The 13,379-nt window shown below is 39.6% G+C and overlaps 7 protein-coding genes across 8 annotated transcripts; 3 read left to right on the top strand and 4 right to left on the bottom strand.

Moving 5' to 3' along the window:
• Window positions 1-813: 813 nt before the first annotated feature.
• Sumo (Small ubiquitin like modifier) lies at window positions 814-2,285 on the bottom strand. The gene is made up of 3 exons (XM_018032059.2): window positions 2,020-2,285; window positions 1,825-1,950; window positions 814-1,666 (listed from the first exon to the last, which is right to left on the bottom strand). Exons 1-3 carry the CDS (start codon window positions 2,035-2,037, stop codon window positions 1,532-1,534), a joined length of 279 nt encoding a protein of 92 aa, XP_017887548.1. The 5' UTR covers window positions 2,038-2,285; the 3' UTR covers window positions 814-1,531.
• Window positions 2,286-2,685: 400 nt separating this feature from the next.
• On the bottom strand, window positions 2,686-3,333 carry LOC108629408 (histone H2B). Its single transcript, XM_018032058.2, has one exon. The coding sequence runs from the start codon at window positions 3,147-3,149 to the stop codon at window positions 2,778-2,780; it is 372 nt and encodes a 123-aa protein (XP_017887547.1). The 5' UTR covers window positions 3,150-3,333; the 3' UTR covers window positions 2,686-2,777.
• A 753-nt stretch (window positions 3,334-4,086) lies between these two features.
• On the top strand, window positions 4,087-5,107 carry LOC108629428 (histone H2A-like). Its single transcript, XM_018032079.2, has one exon. It carries the CDS (start codon window positions 4,152-4,154, stop codon window positions 4,524-4,526), a length of 375 nt encoding a protein of 124 aa, XP_017887568.1. The 5' UTR covers window positions 4,087-4,151; the 3' UTR covers window positions 4,527-5,107.
• Window positions 5,108-5,210: 103 nt separating this feature from the next.
• LOC108629427 (histone H3) lies at window positions 5,211-5,916 on the bottom strand. The gene has a single exon (XM_018032078.2). The coding sequence runs from the start codon at window positions 5,749-5,751 to the stop codon at window positions 5,341-5,343; it is 411 nt and encodes a 136-aa protein (XP_017887567.1). The 5' UTR covers window positions 5,752-5,916; the 3' UTR covers window positions 5,211-5,340.
• An 89-nt stretch (window positions 5,917-6,005) lies between these two features.
• LOC108629429 (histone H4) lies at window positions 6,006-6,499 on the top strand. Its single transcript, XM_018032080.2, has one exon. The coding sequence runs from the start codon at window positions 6,084-6,086 to the stop codon at window positions 6,393-6,395; it is 312 nt and encodes a 103-aa protein (XP_017887569.1). The 5' UTR covers window positions 6,006-6,083; the 3' UTR covers window positions 6,396-6,499.
• A 96-nt stretch (window positions 6,500-6,595) lies between these two features.
• On the top strand, window positions 6,596-9,229 carry LOC108629425 (glycerate kinase). 2 transcript variants are annotated; one of them, XM_026817362.1, is made up of 2 exons: window positions 6,596-6,885; window positions 6,961-9,229. In XM_026817362.1, exons 1-2 carry the CDS (start codon window positions 6,845-6,847, stop codon window positions 9,146-9,148), a joined length of 2,229 nt encoding a protein of 742 aa, XP_026673163.1. In that variant the 5' UTR covers window positions 6,596-6,844; the 3' UTR covers window positions 9,149-9,229. The 2 variants fall into 2 exon arrangements, with proteins under 2 accessions (XP_026673163.1, XP_017887565.1); XM_018032076.2 differs by having other exon boundaries at window positions 6,958-9,229.
• Window positions 9,139-12,863, bottom strand: LOC108629424 (small G protein signaling modulator 3 homolog). Its single transcript, XM_018032074.2, has 14 exons — window positions 12,795-12,863; window positions 12,474-12,655; window positions 12,317-12,415; window positions 12,093-12,256; window positions 11,827-12,037; window positions 11,622-11,752; window positions 11,328-11,561; window positions 11,178-11,272; window positions 10,960-11,105; window positions 10,795-10,892; window positions 10,556-10,735; window positions 10,078-10,499; window positions 9,852-10,012; window positions 9,139-9,766 (listed from the first exon to the last, which is right to left on the bottom strand). The coding sequence occupies exons 1-14, from the start codon at window positions 12,861-12,863 to the stop codon at window positions 9,574-9,576; spliced, it is 2,385 nt and encodes a 794-aa protein (XP_017887563.1). The 3' UTR covers window positions 9,139-9,573.
• Window positions 12,864-13,379: the final 516 nt, after the last annotated feature.

Genomic DNA, 13,379 nt, shown 5'->3' with positions numbered 1-13,379 from the left:
AGAACAGCCTGTACCCGCCCTTTTCTCATTAGTTTTAGCACGTGGTGGTGAGAGGCGCTGGAAACGCTGCTAACAAAAAAATACATTGAGTGTCACCCTCCCTGTCGTGAACAGTCATGGGCCGGTATTCAGAGTCGTTGCTTATTCTTAAGACCGTCTTAAGAATTTGTTACCCCTGTCTAACCCACATTTCCAGTCCTTGTTTTGTACAGGGAACAGGTGCTTAAGCAAATGCTTAAGACAATCTTAAGAATAAGCAACGACTCTGAATACCGGCCCATGACTGTTCACGACAGGGAGGGTGACACTCAATGTATTTTTTTGTTAGCAGCGTTTCCAGCGCCTCTCACCACCACGTGCTAAAACTAATGAGAAAAGGGCGGGTACAGGCTGTTCTTGACCCATGCGCACTACAAGTTGACGAAACTCTCGGAAAAATAAAAATTATTTTTTCTCAAAACTTCGAAAAATGCTTAAAAATTGTAGGTACTGCAATTACGTGCAAAAAGATCGTATACAATTTTCTTCTATCTCGAAAATCTCAGAACTAATCGATTAATTATGGTTCAGCATCGACGAACGTTTTGCTTTCTATTTCTGACTTCGACAATATACTTAATCTAGAGAACTTCAAAATCACTTGATCCACGATTTATCCTTACATGATTTACTCCGAATGAAAGATAAAACGGTTTCTTATAGAAAAGATAAGACAATTTATTTATCGATCATATACAAAGTAACGCTGTGATTGCCTGGAAAATAAAATTACAATGTTAACACTGAGGGATTGAAGTAATAAAATAAACGAAATTCGATTTTATGAATATTTTAAAAATAGTTACATTATTAAATATGAAAACAATATTTTCATTAATTCTCTTTGTTATTGCCTATCTGTACATTTCGAACGGGCCTAAAAAACATGAATTTTATTAAGATAATCTGAGACATTGTATTTCTGTTTTCTTCTCAAAGTCATTTACAAAGTATTTTACGTTTCGGTAAGTAGTACATGTTTCGTACGATGTGTGTAGATGTTCTCTTTTTTTCTATATAGTGCAAAATGCGAGAGATCCAACGAGTCTCTGTTTGCAACGTATACCGCTAATAGTAACACAAGCCTGTTCCCCAATATCGTCAGCCAAATTAATGCAAAGTTGAAAGCGTACAAAAATAATTTTCCTAATTCATTTATAAAGAAGACAAAAAAGCAATCAGTTTCAGTAAGAATACGGTCAAACGTCAAGTTGTTAGATCATATGATGATAAAACGATACAAAATGTACGTAAAAAATTGTTTCTCGGAGATACTACGAACAAGTAGATCCTGAATGGGTCTAGATGTAGAATTTGATACATATAAAAAGTTCAAACAACTTCTCCACATTGCAGTATGAAAATTAATCGTTCTTTTGTAAGAAAGAATTTATAGTTAACGTCGATCAATATTTTTTGGAAGAAAGCACTAAAACAGAAGTTTCTTTCTTATTGAGTCCATTTTTAAACTATTGATTGATAATCTTAAATCTCAACAGAATCCTCCTGTCTGTTGCTGATAAACTTCTATTGTATCTCCTTCTTCCATTTCAAGGGTTGTCGGTGTGTCTAATTCATTTATAGGTTGTCCGTCGAATCTAAATCTCACTGCTGCTATCGCCAGACCCTATAGGCATACAATAATTTTCACACCATGTTTGTTCACACATATGATCATCGATCGTTTTATAGAACGATAAACGAAATAGATGAGAATCTATTATTAGAAGATGACATAATTTTGTTTCCTCCAGGTACGATAATAATGAAGTATCAAGGACTTACCACACGATCACAGTAAGCGTTCATCAACTTCCTGAGGGGTGTGTGCTTTTTAATTTTAAACTGAACCACTGCACTGTCTTGTCCCAAGACTTTTAAGTTTATGTGCTCAGATTCTGCTTTAGTCTCCTGTAAAAATAGAGGACACTTGAATCATAGCTTGCCGTTGATGTCGGGCTCGAGGTTACCAAGCGTTACCTTCTTTTCATCAGACATGTTTACAGTCTATTAAGAATACGTTATCTAGATATCGATCAACGATGCAGCGTCCACGAATTAATCACGCGATCCGACGTCGAGCCTGCTCACAATTCTCATAAATAAACGTGGAATCGAACGAACTCGCGATAATCCCGCTTCTATCTTCGTAGCCGTAATCACAACGTTTCCATCTTACTGTACCATACAGTAGTGTCAGAGAATTTATTGGCATGCACACGCGTTTTAAAAACCCAACATCGGTGATTATCATACTTTCTAGGGAATTTCTCACCAGGCTCGTCAACTTTAATTTAGTGGAGAAAATGAAACGAACGTTGCGTTTAACTTCACGCAGCATTTTCGTATATGAATCGTGCATCGAAAAGAAAAAACGTGCATGCAAACGTGTTCGAACGTGTTCAAAGACTGAACAAATAAGTAGATAGTGTTTTTGACTTCTACGTATACCAAACTTACGCCAAAGAAAGATAAATAGAAATTTTTATATTATATTTACTACATTGCAATTTCGGTCTTTGTTCGTTATGTTTATAAACAGCGTTCTTTTCGAACTTGGAGCAGTTTCAAAATTTTAGATTTCTTATCTCATAGTAAGAGGAAAGTAAGGAAAGATTGTGGTACGACGAATTTCGAATAAACGAGTATGCTACACGTAGTTATAATTTGTTGGTCCTGAAAAGGACCGTTTGGTTTGAAGAGTCAGGTATGATGAAATCGTTTCCGTTAGCGACAATTTATTTGGAGCTGGTGTACTTGGTGACAGCTTTGGTTCCTTCGCTCACAGCGTGTTTCGCCAATTCACCGGGTAGCAGGAGCCTCACAGCAGTTTGTATTTCACGTGACGTGATCGTCGACCGTTTGTTGTAATGGGCTAATCTCGATGCTTCGGCGGCGATGCGCTCAAACACGTCATTGACGAAACTGTTCATGATGCTCATGGCCTTGCTGGATATGCCAGTGTCCGGGTGGACTTGTTTCAGCACTTTGTAGATGTAAATAGCATAGCTCTCCTTCCTCTTTCGTTTCTTCTTCTTATCGGCTTTACTGATGTTCTTCTGAGCCTTGCCAGCCTTTTTCACAGCTTTTCCACTTACTTTCGGAGGCATAACGACAAAAATCGAGACTTCAGGATTCTTCACAAATTAGTGACGGTCTTGCGACTGCTCTGAAAGTGTACGATCCAATGAGTTCCGGAGGAGACGGGTTCTTTATATCTACCAAACCGAAGCCAGCTCCTGTCCAATCAGAAACGAGCTTGACACCGCTGGTGCGCTGTAGGAAACGACCGCTTTCTCTCTCCCTCTTAACAATTGATTTTGTTACGCTATAACACATGCTTGTACTTATCTACGGACGCTTTCTTTTTACAAGAAAAATGGAGTTAACATGAATATGTTCTATTATTTTTAGAATTGTACATTCCATCTGAGAGAGTAATTTCTGGCAGTTCATTTTCCAGAATCAAAAGACACTTGTTTTTAAACGTAATATAGCGTATATTAATAGATCTCATTCCCTTACATTATTATTATTTTTTAATAGACAGCTTTTAAAATGTTATTTTTACAGAGTAATACGAATTGGTTCGATAATGAAGTAAGAACGTACGAACGTATGTTACGTTATACAGAGTACGTTTATATTCCTGTTCCTGGCATTCGACTTCGTATGCTTAATAATCATTAAATGTATTCCAAATGGTTTTACTTGGAACCTTCTTAAAATAAAACTCAATTTCTGGAGCAACGATAACATTTATCGGATAATTGCCCAATAGCTGTCTCGATAGTACTTATAATACCTAAATGTAGTTCAACCGTGTACATTTATAATAATTTTCCGTTAATATTTTCGTATATTATAATCGAGAAAGTAAATATTGAAGATGATTTGAAAAAATAACGGAAATAATAATAATAAACAGATGTAAGGTCAGCTCTCAACTATGTACGAAAGGTGCTCGCTGCCGATTGGTCGGGAGCTGGCACCTTCAAAGCCTATATAATCGAAGCTCTTGCTTCCACAGGCACCATTCGTACCTCGTCTCTGCACAAGGCACCATCTGGCATTCAGTTTCTTTCACACAAGCGAAATCACAAGAATCGACGATGTCCGGCCGTGGTAAAGGACAGAAAGTGAAAGCTAAGGCAAAGTCCCGCTCGTCTAAGGCAGGATTACAATTTCCTGTTAGCCGTATTCACCGGCTTTTGAGGAAAGGAAATTACGCTGAACGCGTCGGCTCCGGCGCGCCCGTCTACTTAGCTGCAGTCCTGGAATATCTGGCTGCCGAAGTTCTGGAATTGACGGGAAACGCTGCACGTGATAATAAGAAAACGAGGATCATACCCCGACACGTACAGCTCGCTATTCGCAACGATGAAGAGTTGAACAAACTTCTTTGTGGAGTCACTATCAGTCAAGGAGGTGTCCTGCCGAACATCCAAGCAGCGCTTCTACCGAGGAAGACCGAGAAAAAAGCATAAGTTGCTCCTATATCTTTAGATATTATCAAATGGCCCTTTTCAGGGCCCAAATCATTTTAACGAAGGAATTCTTTAGTTTTGTTCCATAATCTTTCCTGTCCTTACATAGTTTCATTTAACTCGATTTATTATTTTTATGTTTTGTACCAGACACAAAAGCATTATAGAAAAGTTTATTGCAAAGCAATTTCTGTAAAGAAGGATTGAAAGACGAATTCATAACAAAAGATCTTGTGTACGCAACACAAAATAATTCTCAATACAGCAAATGTAAATTCCTTAGTTCAGGTAGGTGAGAGGTCTTCGCAGCTGGGTTTTTTTTTAGGCCTGTTGGGACCGGTTTAACAATGGGGGCCTCTCATGCCATTCGTGAATCATAAAACGAAACGCGGGAAATGAGGCAACTACGGTTAAACTGGCCGGCAAGAGGCCAGAAAACCTCTTATAATAAAACTTGATCGTATTGTACCATAAATCGTCGCATCGACTCTGAGAAATACCTTGACTATGAAAACTTGTACAATTTGTTCCGTACTCTGTATTATTCTACGTTTATTAATACAATTCATTATTTAATATAATTCAATTCTGGCATATTCCGGCTTACTCCCTAGAGATGATAGAATGAGTAGAAGATATTTCCTACCAATATTTAAATCCGGCATTGAACTTGTTGAGCAACGGCAATTACCGTTATAGAATAATGTGAGGGGTTTTTAAGGAAGGGTCAAATGCAGTGAATCGGGAGTTTCCTTCGTAGAAACATTTGGTGGCCCTGAGAAGGGCCGTATGTTAATATAATAAAAAAAAGAATTTAAGCGCGTTCTCCACGAATGCGACGTGCCAATTGGATGTCCTTCGGCATGATGGTCACACGCTTAGCGTGAATAGCGCAAAGGTTTGTATCTTCAAACAGACCGACCAAGTAAGCTTCGCTGGCTTCCTGAAGAGCCATCACGGCAGAGCTTTGGAAACGGAGATCCGTCTTGAAATCTTGAGCGATTTCACGAACCAATCGTTGAAACGGTAATTTTCTGATCAACAATTCGGTGCTCTTTTGGTACCGACGGATTTCTCGGAGAGCGACAGTTCCAGGCCTGTAACGATGAGGTTTCTTCACTCCGCCAGTTGCTGGGGCACTTTTACGAGCTGCCTTAGTGGCCAGTTGTTTGCGAGGAGCTTTTCCTCCAGTCGATTTACGAGCAGTCTGCTTGGTGCGAGCCATGGCGTCAACAAATGCGGTACAATAGTCCTCGTCAGAGAATTTTTGCTGAGTGATTCATCCAGATATCACTCCTCTTTATATAGCCTTCGTTAAATCCCCTCTCTCTCTGATCAACTTAGCTTAGCTTTGGAGCAGATGTGCGGCAGATGTTAATCCCCACTAGCCTGCCTATCAGCCCTCACCCTCGGCCCTGGAATTGCGCAATGATTGGTGGGAGGCTCGAACGACGGTTGGGTCGATACTGCATATAAGAGCGAGCACTGTGGTGCGGAAGACGCATTTCGAATTTTTCACTGTTCGGAGTTAGACGTATCCAAGTTCTCGTCTTCATCATGACTGGCCGTGGAAAGGGAGGAAAGGGATTGGGAAAAGGAGGAGCAAAAAGACACAGGAAGGTACTTCGTGATAACATCCAAGGTATCACGAAGCCTGCCATCCGTCGTTTGGCTAGACGTGGCGGCGTAAAACGTATCTCCGGTCTGATTTACGAAGAAACTCGTGGTGTACTCAAGGTCTTTCTCGAGAACGTCATCCGTGATGCTGTTACCTACACCGAACATGCGAAGAGGAAGACTGTGACCGCCATGGACGTGGTCTACGCCCTGAAACGACAAGGAAGAACCCTTTACGGCTTCGGCGGTTAAATCATCAAGCTTCGGCTCCAATTATACAAACGGCTCTTTTCAGAGCCACAAATATTTGCTTCGTGAGATATCTCTCGTTTATCAATAAACACGATAACACCTGACGATAAAATCTGATTTATTCTAGATCATTCTACGCGTTCAATAAAGTGGCTTACGTGTATTATAATTCGTAATGTCGTCTAAAGTCTAGTTATTAAGAACGAATTCTAAACGGACGGTTTTAACGTACATGAATATTCCATTCGGTGCATAGATATTTGTTGGCTATGTTGATTGATCATGTCATAGATACGTTTTACTTATACAAAGTCTAAAGTCCGATACAGTATAAAATAATATAAATTCATTATACGAGTGCAGTGATAAATACGTAAACGAAATTTTTCTCGGGTTCATCTGATAATGTCTACTCGGTAGGAATGTGTTCGTGATTTAGAGAGAAAGATATGCGCTGTAATAAGATATTACATAAATTGACGCAACGTAGGCAAGTGTTTTAATTGTCTTTAACAATACGTGACCCGCGTATTCATATATGATCTTCTTGCTACTATTTCAGTAGGCCGATTCTTTCTCGATCTAACCTGGTAAACACTGTCAAATTTACAAGTAGGAAAATGTCGAACGATAATAAAGCCCTCGAGGAGACTAGGACTATATTAAAGAAAATATATTTCGCCGGTATTCACGCCGTGTCGCCGAAGACTCTCGTATTGAACAAAGTTAGATACGAGAAAGGGGTGTTGTACATTGGAGACGAGCTGCAATTCGAGTTAAAGGAGAACGTTTATATGGTCGGTTTTGGGAAAGCTGTGTTGGGTATGGCAATGGTCCTCGAGCATGTGCTCGGTGACTGTTTGAAGAAAGGTATCGTCAGCATTCCTGCTGCGTCTGTAGAAACTTTATGGAACTCCGAAGACAAATCATACTTTCCTAGAATAGGAGATAGCGTGGTAGACTATTGCGAGGGCGGCGAGAACAATCAGGCAGATGAGAGGTCATACGAGACCACGCACAACATTATAGATTTAGTAGAATCATTGAAAGAGGACGACTCTTTAATCGTATTGGTATCCGGTGGTGGTTCCGCGTTACTTTACATGCCGAGACCCGCGATAGATCCCGATGACAAATTGCATGTATGTAGAATGCTTCAGGCAGCAGGAGCTGACATCAAAGAGCTTAACATAGTAAGAAGCAAACTGTCTATGGTGAAAGGTGGTGGTCTGGCTCGAATGGCTTATCCAGCCAGCATACTCTCTTTGATACTGTCAGATATCGTAGGTGATCCTATAGAATTAATTGCCAGTGGCCCAACGGTGTACTCTAACAAGAGGCCGAAGGAAGTGGTAGCTATTTTGAAGAAGTATAACTTGTTCGATAAAGTGGAGGGTGATGTAAAGAAATTGTTGACGTCCAAGGAAAGATTCTCTGATAAGAAGCTATTAGCTAAGAGGAAGAAGCAGTTCAAGCATGTGACCAATTTCGTTTTGGGGAATAACTCGGTGGCGATGGAGGCAGCTGCTTTGGAAGCGTACAATCATAAACTCACGCCCATTAAGTTGAGATCAGACGTCGTCGGCGATGTGCACGATGTCAGCTTGGCGTATACTCACCTGACTAGCCTCGTGTGTCTCGCAGTGGATAAGATTCTGGAGAAAGAGGAGTTCTTCGAGAGGGTGAAAGATATCCCTATACTCTCGTTGACTGCTCCACAAGTGGACGAGATTTACAATTTAATCGACAACATAAGCGAGGAGGGATTGGTGTTGATAGGAGGAGGAGAACCAACGGTGGTTCTCAAAGGTAAAGGAAAGGGTGGCAGGAATCAAGAATTAGCGTTACACTTCTCGTTAGACTGGCTGGCGAAGATCAAGAGCTATCCTCGGTTTGCGAAATTCGAGGTGATCATGTTGAGCGCAGGCACCGATGGTCAAGACGGTCCTACCGACGCTGCAGGTGCGTTTGGCTATCCTGCGATCGGGCCGCTCATTCACGATCTGTATCAGAAAGTAAAATCCATAGCTTCGACGGTGATAGTTCAAGAAAATGAAAAGAAGGAAGCTATGATGAAGAAAAAAGAAGAGAAGGAACAACTGAATTTGAAACTCGAGGCACGTAGAGAGATATGCAAGATGCAGGAGTTGAGTGGTTCTCTAGTAAGGAAAAAGGAGAAGAAAGAAGATGATGAGGATGAGATATACGAACCAGAGGAAAAGCCTGTCGATAAAGAAAAGATGTTACAAGACGAAGAAGACTTGGACAAGACGTTACCTTTTATACTTCGTACGATGGAGGTGGAGCGTATATTGCCTGAAAACACTTTAAATAACAATGATTCTTACAATCTGTATTCGAGGTTTAAGAAAGGTATCGATTTATTTAAACCTGGCCTTACCGGTACCAACGTCATGGATCTACATCTCATTCACGTCAGAAAACGAAAATGCGAGTGTAAAGCAGACTTCGGGAAGGAGGTAGCCGAGAACGCTTTGGACAGCCACGATTTATCTATTGATCCTTCGACCCTTGAAAAGTATAGAGACAGGCATAGGTGGGAACCGTTTAAGTTTGAAAAACACGAAGTCAGACCGTCGGTTCTGGCCAAGGAAAAGGCTGAACAATTGAACATAAAGATCATCGACGATAATTTAATGGATCCGTGCTGTCGTAAAGACAGGAAATTCCCTCTTAAGAATCTCTTGAAGGGCAAAGATCTCCCACTAAAGAAAGATTCAGATTCAGATTAAAAACTTTTATAAAGATATCTGTATACATCGGAATCGAGATCTAAATAAATGAAGCATCACTGGGAGCTTTTACAATACAAAGTACAATGCTTATCGCGTTAGATTGGTTCAACGATTTCGTGCTTTCGATAGAATTAACAGTACTCATCTAACTTACGTATATATATATACAATTCATTTTTACTACAAATTAACGCGGTTGTAAATAATACTTCGATACTCAACGAGACTCTTTACGATAAATAAAATTTGTATATAGTTAATATTGTACATAGAAAATGTGTTACATCTCAATATTTCTTTATGACACGCACTCACACGCACACGTTACACTGACAAACATAAAAGCAATTAAATTTGTACTACGCGATTACCTTCTGTTTTTTCTTATACTGTTTAATCTAAAAATGATCAGTGAGCGTATACTAAAGATCCCAACTGAACAAGTGATGTTTGACCAACATATCGCGAACACCGTCTTTCAATGGTTGGGACTGTTCCTTCTTCGGCGGTAATTCCCAATCAGGATTTAAATTAAACGCGAATTGACTTAATATTCTCAATTCGCACTTAATTTGTACCCAGCCGGGGCTATTTATAAAACTCCACGGCTGATACCTGTAACATAATGTAAAACGATGTATATACAAATCGTCGATCTATCTTCGTAATGTAGATACATATTTTATGAAGAACTTCGTACCATTTTTGCACGATCTCTACGCACGAACACAAGACCTCGAGCCATAAGTGTAACACTTGCTCGTTTAATCCCAGGCAAATGAGGGATCGTAATTTTACGTCCATTTGTGCATGAGCGTTGTCGTGCGTCAAGTTTACAGATTGGACGCATCGATAGAGTAACTGAAACGAAACAAGATACGTGTAATAAGTCGATTATAATACTTCTATTAAATACAATGTACTACCTCTTCCGGTGTAAGGACTTTCCCATCTTCGTCCAACCTGTACGTTTTGCAAAGTACCAATCTACTATATACCGAATTGAAATCTTTCTCCACTTCTCGGTTCGAAGCTTCTTCGATGAAAAGCCACGGATGACATGGGCCACCTAGAAACGATGGTCTACGCATTCCGTGTTCTAACACTGCTTTCATAGCCGGGCACAAGGTTCCTCGAACTAAATCAGTAACAGCTTCGCTGACTGCATCGTCTCCTGCGCAGGTATATTGTTTACTCCTCTCATCTAATAATTCGACGAATTTTGCTGGGAACCAGCCCCTCAGCCCGTTCAGTTCTCCCACCCAGCAGTGTTCATCTTTTTGACTGATAATTGTAATTATATCGTTCTTCCGGAAACCTAGTTCGTCGTCGTCGTGTCTCTCGAAATCTGGAATACACGAATTGTAAGATTTTTATAGTCAGATGCGTGTCGATGGAAAGTACCTAATAATGCTTTAGCTCTTCTTTTCCTGGTACGCGATACGTTAACATAATTATCATGGTCCTTCGCGTGGCTTTCCATACTGTAGTCAGCCACCATCGCAATGTTACTCAACTTCGGATCGACGTTCATAAAATGTCGAGCTACTTGCAAAACAGCTTCTCTTAAATCGACCAATATTTCTGAAATATTTCAGGAATGTAACTTTTGATGCTTTATCAAATTCGATCGATCAACGTACCGGTTTGTCGAATGTTCTTTGACTTCACATCGTCTTCGGTCTCGTAACTCCCGAACAAAAATGTTTGTAACATCGATTTGCTCCTTTTCATTTGGCGTCTTAAAGAATGTGCAAACAATTACGATAACTATATCACTTGCAGTAATTCCTAAGTCTGTAATATACCTGTTGAGGTGTTGCTTTGGTAAATTTGGTACAGCATCGGGGTTTCCTACTAATCCACCGTGGTCTGCCATTAAATAAGCTAAATGCCTACGTCTATGAGTTTCTACCAAAACGTTTGTTAACGAACCACTCACTTCCAAGGATATCTAAAAACATTAGATTCATTCGTTATCTGTAACTATATTTCATACGAGTCGAAAAAGACAATGAATACGTACGTTAAACAACTGATCCACATCGTCGATATCTCCGGGTATGTCCGAAAGGGCGTTAAATATTTGCGCTGAGTTCTCTAATTCTCTCAATTCATGTTCTAAAAATATACCGAATATTTTATCGTGTATAAATTTATGTTAATAGATACGCACCTTTGATCTTTAACATTCCAAGAGTGACTTGAAACAGGACTATGGATCCATCGAAAAGGAACATGTCCCATATACGTAGCAGTATTTTCATATGTACAACAGACGCGAACAAAGTCAAGAACCAATGTAACGATATCAAACTTAATTCTATATCGTGTTGTATCAAAACGTGGTCTATGTCCGGAAGGTAGTTGGACACCAACGTACGAAGTACTCTCTGGTCAGCTTGAATACCTGTCGACGATCTTTCAAATCAGCGCATTGAAATTCACTAATTGCTGTAGACATTCGTACCTAATAATGTGGACGAATAATAAGATGCTGGTAGTAAATCTTCTACTATCGTAGCCATCATCCAAAAAGCGTCTTCTTCTTCTAACAATAACAGGAGGGAAGCCGCTATCGTTCCTGTGCCCTGGCAGTATCTTCCAAAAATAAATTGATAATAAAATGACCTGCGCATGTATGTTTGAACGCCAATTCATAGAAGAATCATTACCCAATTTCAGGATACAGCCAAGCAATGGCACGCATGACACGTCTCAAACGTGGGATTCCCGTGCTATGGAGATGACTAAAACACGCGTTCGCCGGCATGATGCGTAATAAATCTTTTTCAATTTGTTTATTGGTCATTAACGCGTCGTTACTCGATGCTTTCACTATGTCTTTGTACATTATTTCCGAAGAACATTTCTTCTGCAACGCTCCTACAAAATTAATTGTTGTACTTTTACATCTCCTGTAAAAGCGTAATAAGTGTACCTGACATCCTCATCCAAATCTGAGGTCTGAGAGAATGAGGTACACCGTGCCGGACCATATCCCGCAGTTTGTCTGTACGGGGCAATCTTCTATCTATGTTCTGCCAAGAAAGCTCCGTCACTTCTTTGTTATGACTAAACTCTAAGAGAGCGACCCATTGCAATCTGTGTGTACAATAATTCAATTAATTCTTCTTATTAATTCAACTCGATCTTTCTCTGTACCTGTGTTGAGGATCTTCAACGAACGGGATCCCCAATAATTTTTTTGAACTCTGCTCTGGACCATCTTCTTCCTCTACTCGAAATCCAAATTCATCAAATCTAAACATCATAAAGCATTAGTCTTAATATAGTCTTATAAAAAATTTATTATAAGCACCTGTACTCAGGCTGTGAATTGGGATCATCCGGTTGATTTAATTTAGCTAAAATATCCTGAGGCCACATGGACGGTGTCAGAGCAGAGAAAGGTCCTCCTGGCGCGGGAGATAAAACTTCTCCACATAATCCTGAAACTTCCACTTCGTACTCATCCTCAGAGGTAGCGGTCTCCAATTTCTTCTACAATATGTTAACAGAATTTGAGTGAGCATGCTAACAGATGTGAACCGCCTCAGGTAAGTGAAATTAAAAAAGATGTCTGTTCTCAAACAATCGTAGCTGTATCATTCATTATTTTAGCAGTGAGGTAAATACTAACGTCATGATCCTCTTTTCCGACGTAACCCTCATGATCTCGAACGTTAAATAACGATTTGGCAATGTCCATTCTACAAAGCGGTTATTAATTGTTTTATGTACACGAAATGCTCTTTAATCGTTACTTGGCACTATTTTATGCAACCGATTATCATGTTTGGAAAGATATTAATCTATGCACAGTGTGTATCGGTAATCTGTTTGCATAGATCACTAGTGTGCGTGCCATCGATGTTTTTGTATATTTACTTCGCCATCTGATGAATCTGACGATACCAGTCTGGTGATAATTATATAGTCGACACGCAGAAAAATGTATACAAATATTTGAATTCACGCGATAAATAATGAGTACTCTACTTATTACACATTATCCTAATCTATTCAGGATTTGATTATCTGACATTAATATTCCGACCAAAATATCACTTATTCTTGTTTATTGTTGAAGCAAGCTGAGAACAATGTGAAGCGAATATATACTGCTCAGCAATTTCAATTTTGCACGAGTCATTTCTTTTAATAACATGTGTATTAACTTTTACAAATTATTGAAATCACACGTCTACATAATAACGCAATAACA

This window comes from Ceratina calcarata, unplaced genomic scaffold (genome assembly GCF_001652005.2).
Source record: "Ceratina calcarata isolate Rehan_Ccalc_2016 unplaced genomic scaffold, ASM165200v1 scaffold569.2, whole genome shotgun sequence".
NCBI classification, from domain to species: Eukaryota; Metazoa; Arthropoda; class Insecta; order Hymenoptera; family Apidae; genus Ceratina; species Ceratina calcarata.
The sequence above is the reverse complement of the archived record's forward strand: the minus strand, read 5'-3'. Positions and strand labels throughout refer to the sequence as shown.